Here is a 15404-nt window from a genome sequence, read left to right on the forward strand (position 1 = left end):
TTGGTAAGACTGCAGATGCATTCAGGAGATAGGAGTGTGTAGGGGTGGGGCGAATGGGTGGAAGGAAGGGCTACAGTCTAAAGAATGAGCGAGAAAGTCAGAGGGAGGAAGACTTGTTTGTAAGAGTGGCAGGAGGAGATTCTTCTGAACTGTGAGTAGTCGGCTGGCTGTTTGTTTCCATGCAAATAAATGTTGCAAATGGGGTAGTTTGTGTGCAATATTGGTTTGTGTGTAGTTTCTTTATGATGAAATGACAAATGTTGATTTGTTTGTACTTTCTATTATGTATTTGCACAACTATTTGCATGTTCCTGAGTGCCATGGGCAGTTATTAATCAACTCAGAAAGGCAATGTTTGTCATTAAATCATTACATTCAGGAAAGACTCTTTGAGATCTGAAGACACTTCAGAGGAAGAGAAAGAGGAGGTGATTCCACAAGGAAAGCTTTAGGAGATTAAGCTAAAGGAAGAGTGACATCTAGGCGCTGTGTGTGTGTGGGGGGGGCATGCTGGTGTGTGAGGGCGGGGTAGGGGTGCGGCGCTGGCTGACCCTAGCCACGGGGCTGCTGGAATGCCTATGTTTTGCGGGAGCCCTGTTCGGCTGGGCCTCCCTGGTGTTCGTCCTGAAGACGGAGGGCTATTTCAGCTACCTGTGTGTGAACGCCACAGGGGTCAACAGCACACAGGTCCTAGGTCAGTGACCTCACCACACACCCACACTCACTGACTCACTCACTCACTCTGTCATTCATAACAAAAAACTCTTTCTCTCAGACTGCAGTGGGCAGGATGAACAGTTCTCCCTCATCTTCACCATCGCCACATTCCTGAACAACTTCCTGCTGCTGCCCAGCGGCTTCATCTTTGACCACTTTGGCACCACGGTGCTCAGGCTGATGGCAATGTGAGTCTGACACAACTTTGTTCATAAAGACCTAATCAAGCTTGTTTATCTAGTGACCATTGTGTTAATAACTAAAAAGTTTAATAAGTTGACAGTTTTCAATATCTCCCTGAGACAACATGTCCTGGTGCAATTTTTATGAAGCCTGCAGTCACAACACTAGTATGACTAAAGTTACGCATTGTCTCCTGCTTGATTGATGGAATCATCTCATGGAGACGTCAGGTTTTGTTAAAATGCTGTGAGGAATTTGTTTTGACCTATTCATACCATCTGTACAGATGATTTGCTTGATTTGTTGTCTCAAGCATCCTTTATCTGATGGAGACTTCAGGCAACTTTTGTTAGAATGCCATTAAGGAGTTTGTTTTGGCCTAATCTCGGATCCCATAATCTCATCTCTTGGTTGACTTCGACAGAGAGAGAATTCAAAGTTTGGATTCTCAGAGGGTAGTACAGGAATGACTTAGAAAGGAGTTTGGGACATGCAGCAGCAAGAACATGCTTCAATGTTCGCGACCACAATAACCAAACAGCTCTACACATAGGCGCCGAGTTCCATTCATCATTGGGGGTGGCAGAAACGGGCAGTTTTTCAATAGGTCTACATTTCATAAGACAGAGCAGCCTATCAATACTGTATACCTCGGCTACAGTGAGAATAAACTGAGGCAGCTAGATGGTTTCCCCAACGCGCCTGCATGCTCAGTCAGACCTTCCCTTTTCTGCACAATATGATAAAAGTGAAGTTGAAAAGACGCGTGGCCTGCTAAAAGCTTAACTCACCACGATGATTAGTTAGGCAATTCTCTAAAGATAGCTTACTCAAGAAGCGCCAATCCATGCACATGACAATTACTATTATTGTGTCAGTGTGCTTCGCCATTGCACTCAGCGCACGCTGTGGGAACTCCAAGGTAATCAATGCATGTCACGCCTGAGGTTGCTGTCTGGTGACTCTGGCGCCCACCTCTGGCTATACGGGTCAGTGGCCTCCCAATCGACCCTGAATCGTCACACCTGTGTGTTCTGTCCCCTGTTTGTATATCTAGCCTGTGTGTTCCCCATGTCTTTGTCTGAGATTCTCCCTGTCTGCTTCACCAGTCTCAGTGATGATCCCGTCCTCCGTATTATTCCACTTGTTAAGTGTGTACCTTTTTTTAACGGAGCTCGTTTTGCCGTTTGGTCCCCGTGTTTGTTTGTACCCCATTCCCCACTTATCTCTCCGCACTTGGGTCCACCACACTACCACCCACCCTAACAATGCATTAATGTTCCAGCACATGGAAACGGGCCAACTATATCTCACCAGTGTTAGTGGGCTAATCAAAGCACAGTTATATCACAGGCTTTCCTTTGACAGACCAGATCTCTTTTCTCAACAGTTCAATTGCGTTGATTGTTGATTTGTCACAGCCTAATATTGTATTGTTGTTGTCTGGTTGTTTTAACTTCCTCAACAGATCACTGTACACCACTGGTAACTTGTTAGTAGCCTTCTCCAGTGCAAGTAAAAACCTTCCCTTATCTTCAATACTGTTTAGTATGTACCCCAACGTTTTGAGATCATGATGATGACGTAACATGGTCAGACACCATGGAGTTTTAAAATGTACTAAAGCTTTCTGCTTTGTCTGTCAGCTCTGTCTGCCCTTCTCTACCCGGCACTCTCCTTCATTGCGGTCGGTGGCGTCTTGCTTCTGGTCTCCAACATACAGGTAGGCCCAGTCGCCACTGAACCCAGGGTGTTACCATAGCTACCCCCAAGGTGTTCTTTATGAGGTTCTATCATGATCTCTGTCTCCTACATAAACATAGGCTGGAGAGCTACATAAACATAGGCTAGAGTCCTCAGGTTAGAGAGCTTATTTCCTCAAACAAAGATCAATATGTTGGTCGAATTACTACTAAGAACTATCAAAGTGCAAACGTAATCTGAGGTTTGAGCCCAATTTGTGCTCTAGGCCAATTTTCAAAATTCACAATATTGTGCGCAAACACCTCTGGAGATGGAGAACGCTTTGATACGTTTGTATGTCATCAGTCTGAGGAATAGATAACCATGATGGCACGAGAAACACACACGCAAATGCAAACACACACATACTCACTTACACACACACACGAGGTAAACTGCTCGCTCTCTTCCTGTAGGTTGGAAACCTGTTTTGCTCCCATCGCTCCACCATCATCACTCTGTACAATGGAGCCTTCGACTCCTCTTCTGCCCTCTTCTTCATCATCAAGGTAAGAGTAAGACACACACACATGCACACGCACAATCACACTATTTCACTCACATATTGTATTGATCTCTCAGACATTTCTATTATTTTTCATGACCTCAGATGATGATAATAATAATTCCACTCCTGTCTCTTCCTTCCTTTAGTTGCTGTTTGAGGCTGGGGTTTCTCTCCGAGCATCCTTTCTCTTCTTGTCCGCGTATGCCGTCATACACTTGGTCAGGACCTTCCTACTGTTACCCAAGAAGCACATCCCTTACCCCCTACCTGAGGGCTACACATATGGGTAAGCAGATCCCACAATGCCTTGAGGGCCCATCTGATCTCCCTCTCTGACCTGAATGAGTTCAAATTTTTACCTCAACCATAGTAGGTTTACTGGTTCCCTGGGGGCAGAACATTACATGTATGGTAGAAGTGCTTACTGCCCCAGTCCATTGTTCCCTAGGGGCAGAGAGTAAAATCACAAAAGGTGGAAAAAAGTACTTACTGCCCAAAAGGCAGAACTCAGAAGGGTAGATAGCCCATGGTTCCCCGGGGACAGAAAACTACAATCACAATGTTTCCCTGAGGGAAGACGACATCAAAAGTAGCTAGCTAGATTACCCACCAGATAACTAACTATACACCTTAGTGTTAACTTTTTTGTCTGGATAGTTAGCTAACAACTCATCAAATAATTTGCCACCAAGGTAGTTCAATCGAGGGTGAGATTCTGGGATCCAAGACTAGGCCAAAACAAACAAATCAGATAAAGGAGGAATTTGTTTTCGCCTAATCATGGTACCATCTGTACAGATGATTTGCTTGATTGATATTGCCTTTGTCATGGTCTGCCACAAGCATGACAGTAGCACCTTCCTCGTCCACCTCCTCTCCTCCAGCATTTGTGGGAATCTCCACTTGAACAACCTGGGCGTAGACCGACTCCCGACTTGGTGGACATTGTTGTCATGAAGAATACACACTAGTGTGGCCTTACCAAGAGTAAATTTGTGTACATATTGGTTTCACCATTGAGAAATTACACCACTTTATATGCATAATCCCCCTATTTCACGGTCAGTGACCTCGCCAAACAGACACACACACATACATACACAGACACTTCTCTGCTTGTCTCTCAGACTGCAGTGGGCAGTAAACAGTTCTCCCTCATTTTCATCATCGCCAATAACTTCCTGCTTCTGCCCAATGGCTTCAGGCTGATGGGAATGTGAGTGACACAACATTGTTTATATAGTGTTGTTTAGAAAGATACCGTTTTGTGGCAGTTATTGCATGCAAAGGATTGTCCACCAAAAATGCACAGTTGACAGTCGCTGTACAGAGGATAGGACCGGAGAAAGAGTGAACATACCAAGAAGAGACTCGATTTAGAGAGAGAAAAACATTGCCCCCAACGCACCTCCCCCTCCCCCAAATGAAATAGGCTAATCTATATTTCGGGACACTTGCTTCACCCTGCCTTGCTTCAGCCTACGCAAAGTTAAATGGTTAAGAATTAGTCTTTGTCAGTGGGAGTTCATGCTTGATTCTTACTAGTTATAACTGTAGTAGTTGGCCATAGTGACCAGAGATAAAGAGAGAGAAGCCAGGGAGAAAAAAGGAATGGAGAGAGAGAATAAAGTTTGAGTTTCATGTTGTTCCTTTGACAGGATGAACTGTGGACAGAGGGGGACCGTCAGCCCAGAGCCGGCAGCAGCCAATGGCAGCATGCAGGATGATGCTGTGACCGAGGTCACACCCAATAACAACAGGAAAACAGAAAATGAAGGTGTGTTTGTGGATTTACCTCAATATAAATTGGATGATTATTGATTAGCAAAGTTGCACAAATAGCTGTTTACATTTATTTAAATGGAACAATTACTATGAGGTTAAAGTAGAGATTCAGTTCTGATATGATGGTATTTGTGTACATATTGGTTTCACCATTCAGACATTTTTAACACTTTTTATGCATAGTGCTCTTTTAGGGTACCCAAAAGTAATGGAATAATTGGTGTTTCTGTTAAATCAGTTCCGTCACATCATTCGTGCAGGCATAAGAGAGCTGTCAATGTGTAGTATAGATTCTAGGCTTTGAATTTGCGTATGGAGTTTGCTATTGGTGTCTGTCACCAAAGAGGTGTCAATGAAAGTCAAGGAAGCCATTATTAAGCTGAAAAATCAGACATAGCCAAAATCGTAGGCTTGCCAAAATCAACAGTTGGGAACATCATTAAAAAGAAACGCACTGGTGAGCTCAGCTATCACAAACGGGCGGGCAAGGAAGACTTCCACAATGGATGAAAAAAGCCAACATAACTGTCCCACAGATCAGAAACACTCTCCAGGAGGTAGGCGTGAATGTATCAGAAACTACCATCTGCATAATACATCACCAGCCGAACTACAGACGCTTCACTGAAGGGTGAAAACAATTAGTTAACCTCAAAAAGGATGGCCAGGTTGAGTTTGCTAAAAAGCCTGCAGAGGTCTGGAAAAAAGTATTGAGGACAGATAACATTAATATTATCTTGGTGTGAGTGATTGCAAGGGGAAAGTTTGGAGAAAAAAGAATCTGCCCAAGATTTACAGCAAAAATATTCATCTGTGAAATATGGTGCTCGGCTACAGAGCGGTAAAGGTAACAGCCCCTCCTTATCAGCAAACACTGGTCAGTCCCCAAACCCCAGCCTGATCAATCCATTCTTCAACCTCTGCTGACCGCTTGGCACCTCCATCTCTACGAGGCTAGGAAATCTCGACTTTAACGTCAGTAATTGTTTGATATCACTGTAGAGCCGTGTGTGTGTTTCAGTCGTTACCCAGTCGTTTCTCTCTCTCTCTCTCTCTCTCTCTCAGAGCGTAGTTTCCGGGATTGTGTCCTGTCCAAGTTTTTCATGTTTCACCTGGTCTGGCTGTCTGTCATGCAGCTACGACACTTCCTGTTCATCGGCACACTCAACCCCTTGCTACAGCTACTGACCGAGGGCAAACCCTCCCTGGGTAACCACCCCACACACACACACACGACACACGGCATATGACACGACACACAAACTGACTGTTTTCCTCCAAGATGCTGGGTAATATTGTTCAGAGAAGGACCTCAGGATCTAACTGTGCCATATTTAGATTTACCTTTATTTGCTTTACTCCAGTTGAGTTTTTCCCTTTTTTCAAACCCCGTCCTCATTTGCTCTGTTTTTCCCCAGTAAGCACGTACATCAATGCGTTTGCAGTGACCCAGCTGTGTGGGGTGCTTTTTGCCCCTTTGAATGGCCTCATCATGGACCGACACAAGGGCAAGTCCAGGGCCCCAGGTACCAACCATACACCTACAACACAACACAACACAACAACACAACACACACACACACACACACACACCAAGCCTCACCCTCCGAATCATAAGCACTATCCAAACTCTCACCATACACCAGATCTAAGAAGCAGGCTGTCGTTTGAGTATTGTTGCATTCTCTGACTCTGTTATTTATCTGTGTGTGGACAGGCGATGGAATGGAGGAAATCGACAGGTTATGTACTGTGACGTTAATCCTATCTGTGTGTGTGTCTGTGTGTGCGTGCGTGCGTGCGTGCGTGTTTGTGTGTGTGCAGGAGAGAGCGAGCGGGAGGCAGACCTGCGGTCATCGGTGCTCTCTCTGTCTCTGACGGCGCTGCAGTGCGTCCTGTTCTCCATCTGTGCCGCCACGCCCGTCCTCCCTGTGCAGTACCTCACCTTCATACTGCAGGTCATCAACCGCTCCTTCCTGTACGGAGGCAACGCTGCGTTCATCAGCATTGCGTAAGTCACACACACACACACACACACACACACACACACACACACACACACACACACACACACACACACACACACACACACACACACACACACTGCTTACTTACTGCTGCTTATGGTAGTCCATCGTGGCCAATGATTGACTACTGTTTGTGGGTCCATTGATGACTGTATAGTCCAATGTGGGATGCACACTATCTGCCACAGGCAGGGCATATGAAGGCCTGACCCACTGGGGCAGGTGTGTTAGGATTGGTGGTGAGGTGAACCCAAGTGTGGATGAATACTCAGACGGAAGACCTAGTAGAAAATAAAGAATGTCTTTAATGAGAGGGTTGGCACAAGGCACAAAAACATATACTGGAATAAAGGGTAAAATAAAGGTGGAGAAAACCAGGCTCCATCAACAAAGGTACACACTTAATAAGTGGACTAAGAAATAATAATAATGGTATAGGGCAACGGGGTACCAATCTGATACAGACTGGCAGACAGGGTACTCACAGACAGGCAGAGAGAATCTCAGACAAAGACATTGGGAACACATAGGCTATATATAACAAACACAGGACAGGACAAACAGGTGATAGCAATCCTGATGATTAGGAGAGCACTGGCACCGGACCGCCAGAGGGGGGCACCAGAGTCACCAGACAGCAACCTCAGGCGTGACACAGATGCAGCCATGGACATCTTTCTTCTCTGCCTCCTTGCGAGGTAGTGTTTGGCTTCTCTCCTCTGCTAGCTGTACTCCTTGGTGGCAGGGTGGAGTGATCTGCAGCAGCAGCCTCCAGGGTGGTAGGGTTCATACCGCAATTCTTTAGGGAAGTCTTCAGTTGGTCCTTCAGCCGCTTTTTCTGACCACCTGCGGAGCGACGGCCCAGTTGTAACTGTCCGTATAAGAACTTCTGTAGCAGACGGTCAACTGGCATCCGGATGGCATTGAAGTGACCGTTAAACTCAAGTCTTAGATTGCCAGATGGAATGTAGAATAGTTAGTATAGAAGTTTGATTTAAATCCTATATTGCAAACGTTGACTTAGAGGCTCCCTACTGATAGTCTCGCCAAATGTAATGAACACTTTACAGATGGATTACTCTGTTAAGTGTTGTGGCCACCAACGAGAGCACCACACTAGAAGTTTGATTTAAATCCAAAAGAGCAAACGATGACTCCCTACTTGCTAGTCTCGCCAAATGTAATGAACACAAACGAGTTATAGATGGATTACTCTTTTAAGTGTTGTGGCCACCAACGAGAGCACCACACTAGACTCTTTGAATGTCAGATTAGTCGGGAATCAATTATACAAATAACCAGTTAATAACCAGTCTACTTGCATGTTATATGTCGAGAGTAACTCTCCTAATCATGAGATTTTAATTGACGAAATTACAACGCCTCACACGCCAAAACAGACACCTTAACCATATTTGTGAGTTGAACATCATTGAAAGATATATCTAGGGATAACCGGGCCAAAATCATTCAAAGCGACGTGCTAGCAGATTATCCTAGCATACAGTTTTCACCATAGCACTCTCAGACAAATGAGAGAAGCGTGATCATCAATTCAGAGGATTTATTTAGACAAGGGAAATATAAGCTATTTAGCTTTGTTCAAGTCATACAATCAAAAGTGTGAACATAACATCTAAAACATACCATCGTAGTCGAAGTTTCTGGGAATGTAATTGATTGAAAATAAGATTGTCTAATAAGACTATACATGCTAACTCACATAGGAGATCGGACAAGTCTCCTCGAAGTGAGATTCTGGAAACAATTTATGCCATCCCTAGACCAAGTGGGATTTCTACCAAGAATGGATCTTTCATCAAGACAGCCAGAGTCAAGAGTCAAGCCTCTTCTCAAGAAACCAATTCTTGACCCGTCTGCTGTCCATAACTACAGACCAGTATCCCTTCTCTCCTTCTTATCTAAAACCCTTGAACGTGCTGTCTCTAACCAACTGTCTAACTACCTCCTTCAGAACAACCTCCTTGACCTTCACCAATCCGGCTTTAAGGCTGGGCACTCTACTGAGACTGCTCTCCTTGCTGTCACGGAGGCCCTCCACTCTGCTCGAGCTTCCTCCCTCTCCTCTGTTCTCATTCTTCTGGACCTGTCCGCTGCATTCGACACAGTAAACCACCCGATCCTTCTCTCCACCCTCTCAGAATTGGGCATCTCTGGCTCTGCACTCTCCTGGTTTGCATCATACCTGTCCGATCACTCTTACCAGGTGTCCTCTCCACGAGCCCACACCACTGGGGTCCCCCGGGGCTCTGTCCTAGGGCCCTTACTGTTCTTGCCCTTACTTGGCTCGGTAATTTCCTCACACGGTTTCTCCTACCACAGCTACGCAGATGACACTCAACTCTTTCTCTCATTGCCCCCTTCTGACTCACAGTTGGCAACATGTGTCTCTGTGTGTCTTACAGACATTTCTGCTTGGATGTCAGCCCACCACCTCAAGCTCAACCTTAACACGACTGAGCTGCTCTTCCTCCCAGGGAAAGCCTGCCCTCTCCAAGACTTCTCCATCACAGTAGATAACTCTAGCAGCTCACATTAGACCCAAGACCCTGGTGCTTGCGTACCGGGCGGCAAAGAGAACAGCCCCTCCCTACACGCAAGCAATGGTCAGCCCCCAAACCCCTGCCCAATCACTCTGCTCTTCCACCTCGGCTGGCCGCCTGGCACTGCTGCCTCTACGTGGATGCAGGAGCCGCACTACTCTGTAACGTCTTTTCACTGTCCTGGCGCCCCGCTGGTGGAATGAGCTTCTCACTGCTGTCATGACTGCAGAGTCACTACCAATCTTCCACCGTAGATTGAAGACCCATGTCTTCAGGCTACATCTTAACGGTCCCTCCTAAAGACCTCTTCACCCCCACTACCCTCCTGTACAAGTTTCTCACCTGTTAATAAAAAAAACAATAAAAAAAACATTCCTTCTTCTAGCATTGTGACTGCCTATGGCCCCTGGTCTGAGCCTTACTTTATCTTATGATGACTGATGGATAGATGATTCACTTACTTAAACAAATGTATTTCTTGTGAGTCGCTTTGGATAAAGGCGTCTGATAAATGCCATAACTGTAAAATGTAAATGTTATCAAATAGGGGACACCTTCTGGCAAGTTATATCAACAATAGCATTCATTTCATAAACAGTGTTTTCCACAGGACTTCAGCTGGATCCGTAGCTAGTGGTGGAGAAACCATTTACATTCCAATTCCAATTGTAATGAGCTGATTGACCATTTGGCTGTGGAACGTTATTAAAGATACACATCAAAATACTGGAAAGAAACATCACACAAGAATGCAAATGACATCAAAATACTATTCATAAAACACACGTTAAAATAAGATCAAATATGACTATAAACCCATCTATGAAACATTCAAATATCAAAATACAGAAAAAGGGGTGTAACGATTTGATCGCAGACAGGATGTCTGCTAGGTGTGCTGATTCGTCTATGACACAATAAACCCAAAACACTTGTAAAGTGATCACAGTTGATCAAGGCATTCCCTTTAGCTCACAAACACAGAGAGAAATTCCACATTTAAACACAATATGTAAATAGAATATAATGGTCACCATTTTAGCCAAGGACTGTCATCATATTTTCAGACCAGTTTACTTATCAGCCTGTTTTCAAATCCATCTACAGCATGACCGAGCCATCTGAGTTGGTGGTGGGTGACGGTCGCCTCTATGCTCGTACAGGTGGATTTCTGTAGGGTCTCTGAGTGTGACACATGGTCCTGCTAGGTCAGTTTCCGAATGCGCTGGAGGCATTTCATGTGAAAGGACTCAAGCTGTTTCAGGTGGCGGCTATAGACTGTCCAAGTTGCACATCCATACAAAAGTGTGGATATGCATACTGCCTGGTAGACTGCAACTTTGGTGTGTAGGTGCAAGTTGTGGTTGTTGAAGACCTTTTTCCTCAGCCACCAAAAGGATGATGTTTGATCCTGTTCTGCACATCCTGGTCAATGCAGTCTGCAGTCTTCTGAAAGGATGCTTCCAGTGTACTTGAAGTGTATTACAATGGCAAGTAGGGAATCTGAGATGGAGAACGTGAGTGGCTTCTGCGGGGGATCCGATGACCAATGGCATAGGACCTCTGTTTTAGGAATGTTGACAGAGAGCCCCATTCTGCTGTATGCTCTTCTGTTGAATGTGCCACAAGAGCGCAATTGTCCGCAGACTGCAACTCGAGTATGCGTACAGACTGAAGCTTTGTTGCTGCTTGGAGCCTCCTGATGTTGAAGAGGCTCCCATCCAACCCAGGGTTGTCCAGGGTTAACCCGCTCTCATCTTCCATGTCCTGGTGCAACAGTGTTGTAACACACAGGAGGAAGATGTTGAAGAGGATTGGTGCAAGAACACAGCCTTGCCTCACACCAGAGCCTACTCCAGATGGGTCAGATTCTTGTCCACCTACTGTTACCCTGGCCATCTTCACATCGTGGAACTGTCGCAGGATGTTGACAAATTTCCTCGGGCAGCTATACTGAAGTAGGACCTTCCAAAGGAGATCACGGTGTACTGTGTCGCTTTAGAGAGGTCCACAAAGGCCATGAGCAGATTTAGCTTTTGTTCACAGCACTTTTCCTGCAGTTGGCGTGTGGTGAAAATCATATCCACAATGCTCTTGTTCTTCCGGAAGTCACACTGGGATTCTGGATGCAGGTCTTCAGTGATGATGGTAATGAGTCTGCGGAGCATGATTTTCGCGAGGACTTTGCCTGCAACTGAGAGCTGTGGCAACAGCCTGTGCTGTTGCCGCAGATGGATGCTACCCTCGCCTTTGTCTTCCTGGACTTACCCACAAGGCAGTGGAACAGTGGTTGGCCGATGCCAGCCCTGCACATCGCATCTCCTGGGACCACTGCAGCTCAGAGATCCCCTGCCAAGTTAGCCTGGGGCTGTGAGGATACTCATTTACTGTGTGTGGCCCCAAGGATGCCTGGCAGGAGTCTTGGTGAAGGAGAGCCTGTGTACTGGCAAAGGAAAACTTACACACAAAGCTGCTTCCTGGTTCACCACAAGGGCTAGCCAGCGGCAGCAAGCTATGAACGAGAGGACAACTGCACTAGACGCATTACAACACCCTGTGTGCCTGACACACACACACACACACACACACACAGTTCACGTTGAAATGATGAAAAGTTCAATATGTTATTGTGTAAAAGTTCAAAGTTGTTATTGTGGAAGTGGGGAGATCACACAATACAAACACTATATTCAAGGATGAAAGTGGGAAAATCCTATTATTCACACACATGTACACTACACACAATGTACACACAGTTAACATTCACATCATACACACCAGATGTTTGCAAACATATACATGTTTCAACAGGATAGACCATCACACCTGGTTCATACCTTTGCACTGGAGGTCAATTAAATTATCTCTCCCTTCTTCTCTCTTGTCTTCCTCCCCACTCTCCTGTAACCCTTTGCCCCCCCCCCCTCTCTCTCTTTCTCTCTCTCTGTTTAGTTTCCCTGCCTGTCACTTTGGTAAGCTCTACGGCTTGATGTTCGCCCTGTCTGCATTCGTGGCCCTGCTGCAGTACCCCTTCTTCATCCTGACCGAAGGAATACTGGGAGGGGACCCGCTATACGTGAGTGAAGCTACCTGTTACTATCACTAGAGCACTACCTTGATTAGAGCTCCCAGTAACATTTACCATTCACACCAGAGACAGCATCAACTTGGCCATCACTAGTAAGTAGAGAGAGCGGTAGTAGTAAACCTATATTTTCTGTCTCTCTGTTTCCACTGCTCCTTCCCTCCATCTCTCTCTATCTCTCTGCCTGCAGCTGAACATAGCCCTGGCCCTTCTCACTCTGCTGGCCTTCATCCATCCTGTCAACGTCTACCTGCACTGTCGTGGCCTGGCCGCCCTGAGGACTATACCCCAGGAAGCCATAACCGCCTCCTAGCCCAGCTCTAAAAAGGGAACACACACTTACACAGCCATCTCAGCATCACTGAGCTGCCTCCTTTCTATGTGTTGTTTGGATAATAGCTGATTTTAATCAGAGTGGGTACAATCTTACACCTCTTTTGGCTAAATCCAAAGCTGAATAAGTTCTGTGTAGAGGCCTTTCATTTCATTCAGAGAACACACTTTCACATACAAACATACTTTCTCCCCAGACCCTGAAATTGCAGTGTTATGCTAGTCTCGTTATAATTGTCACGCCTTTGTTTGTAAATCGGACACGATCAAGAAAAAGATTACCCTCCCCCATCAGTTCAACTCCTGGCGAGAAAGGCAGAGTCAGATATTTTTAGTGATGAAAAGGACACTATTGAGAGGCTGTGTTGGTAAAAATGACAACCGTTATTAACAATGAATTTGGCCACATCTCTCTTCAATGTCTTCCACTGCAGAAGCATGTCTTTTTTTCCATATAGCCCACTGGAAATGAACATTTTTACAATAGCGGACATGTACAGTATTCCCCTTTCGCTCATTCCATATTGCCGCAAATACAAACAGCCTTTTGGACTTAATACATGAGGCTCTCAAAATGCTAATTAATACAAATGCAATATGCACAAATCATCAATATAAGTTGCACGGTTCAACCAACTGCAGCCATGTATGTTCTCCAAACTATGGGGAAAGCCAATGAACATGGCGTTATTTCTATCACCTGGATAACTATCATTCATATTCCCCAGGTTGATCGTTAGGTTTCGGCTATTTACATACCCATCCATGACCCTCAATATTTCCCACTCTACACCCATCATGAGGTTGCTACACCCGAGGCAATAAATTAAAGTTTATAATGCAAGTGCACAGGAGGAAAGTAACATTGAAGTAATCAAGGTGACAGTGACACATTCCGTAACCTCCTGCACACTCTTGCATCCCCCTCCGGTTCTCTCACAAGAGAACACGAAAAAATTACCCTCAGGAAAAGATTACCCTCCCCCATCAATATTACATCAGCCTTACTTTGACTAAAGTGTGTAAATAGTGAGATTTGTATTGCTTGGATCTCTTTTGTAATGACACAGGTCTGGTTGATACAGTTGAGACTATCACCAGTAGGCAAAATCTTGATGTTATGTAATCTTGCTTTGTACACACATTTTTAATCATAATGCCATTGCTTATTTGAGAGGTGCCGTCAATCTTCCATGAAAGAACGGAATTTGTTAAATGAAGAACTGAAGAAGTGCGATCATTAGAATTGGTTTTCTCCAGTGGCTAGATGAATTGTCACACTTTTGTTAAATATGAATGTCAAATACGCTACAATCCGCCCACCTCCCCCCCATAATAATTGTGCGTATGCCTTCTGTACAACCTTAAATAAACACTTTTCTGCATCTTTATTTCTGCATCAGTTCTATCTTTATCAACATGTCATACACAATACACAATAAACTCACAGCAGGCCTTGTCCTTTAGATGTATTTTAGATTACCCTTAAATGTGCCGGGGGCATCAAGCCACCTGTTTTATGCTGATTTTCTCCTACTGTTTAATGTCTCAGTTTTTCAGTTTACAACAGACTCTAATCTTGTGTTGTCCTCTTTAAGTTTATCTGTCTGAGCCCCTAAAAAATAGACTCCAGTTTCTGAATTCGTCATTGTATTTATTGTTTATATTGCTTTGTATTGTTGTGTTGTGAAGCACCTTGTGACATTTGTCTACGTAACAATTTGTCTATGAGTAACAATTTCAAATAATTTCATTCACTGACTTGAATGAGTTGAAGTTTTTACTTCAACCCTAGTTGGTTTACTGGTTCCCTGGCGGCAGACATTACATGCATGGTAGAAATGCTTACTGCCCCAGTTCATTGTTCCTTAGGGGCAGAGTGTAAAATCACAAAAGATAAGTCCTTACTGCCCCAAAGGCAGAATTCAGAAGGGTAGATAGCCCAAGGTTCCCTGGGGACAGAACACTACAATCACCATGTTTCCCTGAGGGAAGATGACATAAAAAGTAACTAGCTAGATAACCCACCAGATACCTAACTATACACCTTAGTGTTAACTTTTTTGTCTGGCTAGTTAGCAAACAACTTAGCAAATAGGTTGCCAACAAGGTAGGTCAATCGAGGTCAATCAAGAGATAAGACTCTGGGATCCATGATTAGGCCAAAACAAACAAATCAGATAAAGGATGCTTGAGAAAAATAAATTAAGCAAATCACCTGTACCATGATTAAAAATTGTGTGAACACAGCCCTGAGCTAAATGTAAAATGAGTGGAGAATGACAGCTGATGAGCAGCATAGCAACAGAAAGAAGACAGAGAGAGAATTCATAGTTTGGAATCTCAGAGGATGGTACAGGAATGACTTTGAAAGGAGGCAGGAACGTGCAGCAGTAAGGTCATCTTTCAAGACGAGTTCCACGGTATGGCACATTATTTGACTCTCTAACAGGGCAGGT

The 15404-nt window shown here is 44.7% G+C and overlaps 1 protein-coding gene across 1 annotated transcript; it reads left to right on the top strand.

Moving 5' to 3' along the window:
- Nucleotides 1-507: 507 nt before the first annotated feature.
- On the top strand, nt 508-14319 carry LOC310816441 (equilibrative nucleobase transporter 1-like; the record flags this gene model as incomplete). Its single annotated transcript, XM_083686644.1, has 12 exons — nt 508-694; nt 776-905; nt 2369-2415; nt 2547-2623; nt 3060-3152; nt 3298-3437; nt 4810-4928; nt 6002-6145; nt 6355-6462; nt 6761-6947; nt 12480-12603; nt 12803-14319. The coding sequence occupies 12 exons, from the start codon at nt 508-510 to the stop codon at nt 12923-12925; spliced, it is 1479 nt and encodes a 492-aa protein (XP_083542770.1). The 3' UTR covers nt 12926-14319.
- Nucleotides 14320-15404: the final 1085 nt, after the last annotated feature.

This window comes from Argentina silus, assembly GCF_951799395.1.
Source record: "Argentina silus genome assembly, chromosome: 15".
Classification (NCBI taxonomy): domain Eukaryota; kingdom Metazoa; phylum Chordata; class Actinopteri; order Argentiniformes; family Argentinidae; genus Argentina; species Argentina silus.